At 46.5% G+C, this 6,563-nt stretch overlaps 1 protein-coding gene across 1 annotated transcript; it reads right to left on the bottom strand.

Moving 5' to 3' along the window:
• Positions 1-542: 542 nt before the first annotated feature.
• On the bottom strand, positions 543-1,811 carry NPY1R (neuropeptide Y receptor Y1). The gene is made up of 2 exons (XM_009813705.2): positions 1,113-1,811; positions 543-1,001 (listed from the first exon to the last, which is right to left on the bottom strand). Exons 1-2 carry the CDS (start codon positions 1,809-1,811, stop codon positions 543-545), a joined length of 1,158 nt encoding a protein of 385 aa, XP_009812007.2.
• Positions 1,812-6,563: the final 4,752 nt, after the last annotated feature.

Below are 6,563 nucleotides of genomic sequence, written 5' to 3'. Positions count from 1 at the left end.
TTCTACAGGTTTCACAGAATCATTTTCTGTGTGCCCACACTGATTTTACAGGATTTTAACATCTATCAAAAGCTGGATTAAAAAAAAAGAAGAAGAAGAACTTTTCAATGTCCTAACTTTATGCTGGGATGGGTGTCCTCTGTAGTGACAGCCTCCCTGTGGTTCATATTGTTTCTAATGGTCTCAGATGGACACTCCTGAAAACTACTTCTTTGAAAAAAATCAATAAATACATCTTTGTGCTAAAGCGCATAACTCTACAAAGAAAACAGAACAAAAGACAGCTAAAGAAAACCATAGGTAGTAGAAGGTCTGACTATGCCTTACAATAAGATTCAGATATAACTGCTGCAAACATTAAAGCAGTAAAAGGGGCAAAAATGCACGGTGTATAATTTCAAAGTGGCCACAATCAAAGTTCCTCGGAAAAAGAAGAAAAACATTACCCATTTTGTAGTTGTTATGTAATTGTGCTTGTCCTTGGACATGTTTCACCTGTGATCACACTTCCAGCAGTTTGGTGTAGAATTTTTCTTACTTCTTTATATTTTGTCATCATCATCGCTATTGATCTTTTTAAATGCGACTGGGCTTGCCTGCTTTAAAGAGGTTTTTGAAACATCTGTCTGCATGGTGGACATAGCTATAGTCTCATAATCCTCCTCACGGGAGCGGAAATGACAAAAATGAAACAAAAACTGCAAGTCCCTTTGGAAGTTCTTATTGAGAAACCCATAGAAGATGGGGTTCACACAGGTGGAGATCATGGCGGTGAGGTGGCAAATCAGGAACAAAAGGTTGTGGCTACAGGTAGCGACAGGCAGAATTTCATGATTCCAATCAAACACGATATTGAAGATGGTGAGAGGCAGCCAGCAAACTGCAAATGCAACCACTATGGAGATCAACATGATGTTGATCCTTTTGGTTTCAGAGGATCTGTACTTATTGTCTCTCATCTTGTCCATCATGTTGTTCCTTTTTTTCAATCGTATGTATATCTGCAGGAAATTTAACAAAGAGAAACGTGGGATAGTTTAACATACAACCATCATCTTTGCAAGGATAAGCAGACAGAAAGAAGTACATATTGCAAGGGGATTCTCTCTTACCTTTAAGTAGCAAATAAATATAAAACAAAGCGGTCCAAAGTACTGTATCACCAAAAGCGTCGTGGTATAAGAAAGCCTGGCAGTGTCCAAGGGGAACAGGTCCAAACACACATATTTGTCCTTATATTCGTCAAATGTTATGTTTCTGAAGGGTTCATCCGTTAACACGTGGTAGATCAGGAAAGGCAAAGAGGAAGCTGTGGCTAAAATCCATATGGCAGCAATCCCCAGGTAGGCATGTCGGTTGTTCGGCCTCCAGCCACGGGGATTGATGATCAGCTGATGGCGTTCGATAGCAATGAGGACTAAAGAAAAGACCGAGACGGTGATTGAGGCACATTGCACAAAAGGATTCAATTTGCACATGGCCTCCCCAAAAATCCAGTGGTCCATTAAAGTATACACAAAGGTAAAGGGAAGACACATGATGGTCACTAGAAGATCAGAAAAGGACAGGTTGACAATGAGGATGTTGGTAACATTGCGCATCTCCTTTTGTTTTAAAATAATGACAATCAAGGCCAGATTCCCAGAGACTCCCAGAATTATCACAGTCCCGTAAGCCAAGGCCAAAGTGAAGACCATGGCCAAAGGCACGTGGCAATCCTCATCCTCAAACTGCAAGATCTGCGAGTTCTTCTCCGAAAAATTCAGGTGACCAGAAATATTTCCTAGGGGGGTGAGAACCGACGTATTCATGGTGCTTCCAACTCGCCTACGACTTTCACAGCCGCTGTCGCTTTCAGCCGCGTCGCTCCCGGGGTTCAAAAGGCGCCCATCAGCCGGCCAGGAGACCCTCGGCCGAGCCGGCTCCTCGGAGCCGCATCTCCCTCGCACCACCTGGGGAGAAGGGAAGGAGCAGAGCCGGTCACCCCCGGGCACGTCGCCCGCCCCGGCACCCCCACGCCCGCCCCTCCGGCGCGGCCCCGCGGGGGAGCGGAGCCGCCGCGGGCTCTCCCGGCCGCGGCGGGCGGGTGGGCCCCGCGGCGCCGCCACCCTCCCCGCGGGCGGGGGTTACCAGCCCAGCGGCCGGGGAACCCCCGCGGGAGGACGGCGGTGGCGGCGTCGGGTCCGAGGCGGGAGCGGGGGCTGCAGTCCGAAGAAAGAAGGCAGAAGGCAGGATCGAAACGCCGGTCTGCAAGCGGGGGACGCGACCCCTTCCCGGCCCTTCCCCGCCGGCACAAGTTACACGAAATAACGAGCTGAGCGCAATTTCGGTCTTCCACCAGCGTAGTCTTTACTTGATGTTTTACATCTCCTTGTTACAAGTTTAATCTGCAAAAATCTGCTTTCTCAGGCTGCTCTAAGTGGAATTATATCCAGCCATAGCATAACAGGGGGAAAACCCCCTCTGACTAATGTGAAGGGTGGAAAAATTACTCCAAAAATTTCTGCATTCTTTTTTACCTAATACATACACTTGATGTTGAGCAGCCGAGTGCCCACGGCAGCACTGGCAGTGAGTCAAAGGCAAATCGGGGACTCTGAACACCTTAATCTCAGCTAGCAGGGCTGTACAACAAAGAAAGTACAAGACAAGATGAAAGACAAAAACTAGCAAAAATTAAACACTGCAGAAAATGTCTTTACCCATGCAACACAAATAGGCATACCTAAATAACCACCCCTTTGCAAGGCCTTGGATATTAAAATGAAACTCAGGCATATGTGTTCAGGACAAAAAAAAAAAAGAAAAGAAAGAAATCAAATAACCTGACACACCTTTACTCCAACTCACCATTAGTGGCAGCCACACTGATTCTGGAACTCTGCCCACTCTCCCATGAGCTAAATTTATTGTTCGCTTAACCTTAGGCTACTGTAATGAAAGTAATGCCACTTAAAATTCACCCAAGTGGATTCCAAATCCAGCTCCATATGGCACATCACAAAAGCTGTAAAAACATTGCCCACTAACATGTACTTCATTAAAAGTTACCCTGAACAGGTGAGCTTTTGGTCTTAAATGATATTTGGTATAAATCTCAGTGCCATCTAAGTGCAGAGCAGAATCGTCTTTGTCTGTTACTGGTGGCGGACACCCTTTTAACCAGCCGTGTGCTGGGGACCAGAGCTGGGGCTGCCTCCTCACCAGGGCAGAGCCAGCATGCGAGGGCTGGGCTTGCAGCTCTGGCTCCTCCTGAGGGTCAGCAAAACGATGACCATATGTCTTGTCACCAGCATCATGAGCTCACCTCAACTGGCTCTGCTGGCTCTTTAGAATCACCGCATGGTTACATGAAACCACAGCAGGTGATATAGTGTGCCTCTGAATGACATCTTACTGTCAAAGTTAACATCAGTGGCTTCGGACAAAAAGCATCTCTGCCGGAGGTTTGGCTATTCTGATTTTCAAACTAGCTAGGCATACACCTGAGCATTATCTCTCAGACCAGCTGCCTCAGCTAACTAAATTTATCAGGTCTCCCTAATCCACAAAGTCTGATTTAGGGTCCCATAAAGAACCTCCCAACCCCCAGGGCCTCTTGAAGTATTGCTTAATCCGGAGCCAGAAGTAGGTGCTTTACCCAAAGGGCAAGCATGCGGGTGATGCGGAGAGTCAGGACTCCTCAATTTCCAACAGTATGACTTTAGCCCAGCCCAAAAATCAACGTCTGGATTTAATCATGTTCTCCACTGTCACTCGTACAGCACAAGGTGGGCAGTACAGCCCTGGGGCTTGACGGGACGATGGCAAGAGCAGAGCGGGCAAGGAGCCATGTCCTGCAAGGAGAGAACTGGGCAGGTTTTCTCACCAGCTGGGACCTCATGGCACCCAGCAATGAGGTGGCCTAGGTTTCAGGCTCTTCATTTTTCTCTTCCCTTAGCCAAGCTCTGCTTTTGCTTATTTGTTAAATATCAAACTCAAACCAGAAAATGCCACTGCTCCTTCTTCCCTCGCCTCTCCCCATAGCAGAGGTGCAACCTAAGAGCATGGCTGGAAACCAGCTCAGAAACACAGCACTGCTGGCAAGTGACAAGGAGTCCTTCTTCCCTGCCCACCTCTCCAAAATGGACCAGACATCAGGAGGGGATGAAGTTGCAACTCCTGGACAGCTGCACTGCTCCCTGTTCCCTACCCCACCAGCTCCCAAGCCAGGAGGGAGATCCGTCCTCATACTGGCTGCTGGCATTGGGTGGGGAGAGCCCACAGCTCTGCAGACCCCTCTAGGTGATTGCACAGTCTCCCCACCACACATACCCTTCCGACTTTCCAGGAGGATTTTGGTCAAAAGTTTAGCACCAACAGAAAGGGTGAAATAACGTGCTGTGAGGTGACTGGAAATGCACTGTAAAAACTATTGCAGCTCTTTGAAAGGAAGCACAAAACGCTGTCAGCCCAAGCTGATGGTTCACCCAGCCATTCGCAAGTCCAACCTGGAGCCTATCCCTCCCCGGGATTTTGTTACCTGCACCTAAGAGAGCAAGCAAACACCAGCCTAACCAGCACACAACCACCCACAGTCACGGGAAAGCAACCGCAAGGGAAACTCACCTGGCAACTGCTCTGCCCGTCTTAGATCTGCTCAGGGTCTGGCTCAGGAAGCTGGATGGAGAAGAAGGAGTAGAGAAAGGGGAAGGAACCTCTGGTATTCCTCCAGCTGAGATCCTAAAGATTGGTGAGGAAGGCTGGAGACTCCCCCTTAAAGCCAAACTCCACCTTATCCCAGTATCACATGATGGTGCTCTGCTGAGCAGATCCTGAAAACCTCACTGCAAGCACATCACCTTTAAATTACAGATCTGGGGGTGGGTTGCCTAGTAATTCCGAAATAAATGCAATTAAATATTGAAACAAAAAAGGAGGGGGAGAGCGCAGGGAAAAGCTTAGGAAGCGAGACAGTTTCAAGTCGCTGTCTGTCTGTTTCAGCATTTTGTCTGCAAGTTATTGCCATCTTGTGGCCAAACTTAAGATGGAAACAGAAGCTTTGTCGGAAAGGGGACGAGGAGGCGATTTTAAGTATAAGGAGCAAGTTGCAAAGTTCAGGTTTGGCTTTTTAAACTAGTACAACATCTTCTGGTCTGTATTTATCGTGACAAGCGATGACTGGATTAATAAGAATTGTCAAGTTGCTGTTCTTTCTTTTTTTCCCCCCAGCTAGAAGAAATAAGAAACTATTTTAAAAGTTAAATAAGTCAATAAAGTATCAAATATCAAGCAAATACAGCTGTCACTGTGGCCCTTATGGGTATTTTTCTGATTCATCCCAGCAAGTGGCTCGCCATCCTGTATGACCCGTGGAAAAAGAAAGGCATTTCTGCAGGTTCATACACAGCAGTGGGCCATTCCAGGGAGCTGGAAGGAAAATGAACGCCTGAAAATAAAGAACAAATCCCCATAGTGAGATGCAGAGCTGGAAGGATGGTGGCTGTTGCCCTGGCCAGCTCTTCTGCTTCTTTTGAAAACTCCAGTTTCCAGCAACCAGTCTTTTTTTTATGCAGCTGGTATGAGTAGCTCTGCAAACTACCACCAGCTATAGCAAGATCATTTACTGTTTACTGAACAAATTCATAAAACACAAAATGGAAAATTCTATTTTCCATTCACTCTTTTCATGATCCTGAAATACCTTGCTCTCTCACTCACCAAAAGCACTGCTGCAGAAGATCTACTTCAACGGGCACAAAACCCAGTGAGTTCAGAAGCCGCTACAGAAGTCCAAGAGAAGTTACCCAGATAAACTTAAGCAGCGCTTCGATAATGCCCTGACAAACCCTGCAGGTTGTATTAGGAGTTTGGATTTCTTGGAAAACAGAAGTGCCCTAACTCTTTCAAGGCTCCAGATTAATTTTTCAAGTGTAAGGAGTTACATACATGCTCTTACATTCTTACCTTCAGGCACACTCCTATTATATGGCAACACTGTTAACGTCGTGGATAACTCTCAAGTGAGGAACCATGTTAATTATAGCTAAAAAAATAGTTGCACAATAAATTATTGTAATATTTCTTGCAGAATGAGCCTCCTGGGAAGGTTTCAGAATCCAGCACTGAGGTTGATGTTTACACTGTATTTCCAGGAGCTCAGCTCGACTGCATTGTAACTGCAGTCCTCAATGTGAGAAGGGCAAGTGCAGGCATACCTCAAGGTTGCTATAAACCAATAGCCAGGGCACTGCCGACATTTTAACAGCAGCAGCCAGAAGGTAAGTGCAGGCTGTATATAATGCCACTCAAGCGTTATACGTGGCTCATTAACGTGGACCAGTCTCCATCTGAGCAGAGCCTGATACACTCAGGCGGAGATCTTGAGCTGAAGATCCCATAAAGAGCATATTTCTGTCTGAAGCAGTGACACTCCAGGACATATAGAACTGAGGACTCTCATTGCTACGGATGTGGAATGTTCTATTCACACCACAAAAAAGAGAATTATTGTCCAAGATAGAGATTTTTAAGGGAAATAATAGATGTATTTCTAGGCAGGGAAAAAGACTTTTTTTTATGCC

Source organism: Gavia stellata, chromosome 5 (genome assembly GCF_030936135.1).
Source record: "Gavia stellata isolate bGavSte3 chromosome 5, bGavSte3.hap2, whole genome shotgun sequence".
NCBI lineage: Eukaryota > Metazoa > Chordata > Aves > Gaviiformes > Gaviidae > Gavia > Gavia stellata.
This window is presented reverse-complemented; position numbering and strand designations above follow the sequence as displayed.

Bases quoted from the DNA above. Each gene is read 5' to 3' on its own strand.
- NPY1R (XM_009813705.2), bottom strand. From the start codon at position 1,811: ATGAATACGTCGGTTCTCACCCCCCTAGGAAATATTTCTGGTCACCTG. The intron at 1,002-1,112 runs GTAAGAGAGAAT...AATTTCCTGCAG, and splicing joins TATTTATTTGCTACTTAAAG to ATATACATACGATTGAAAAA.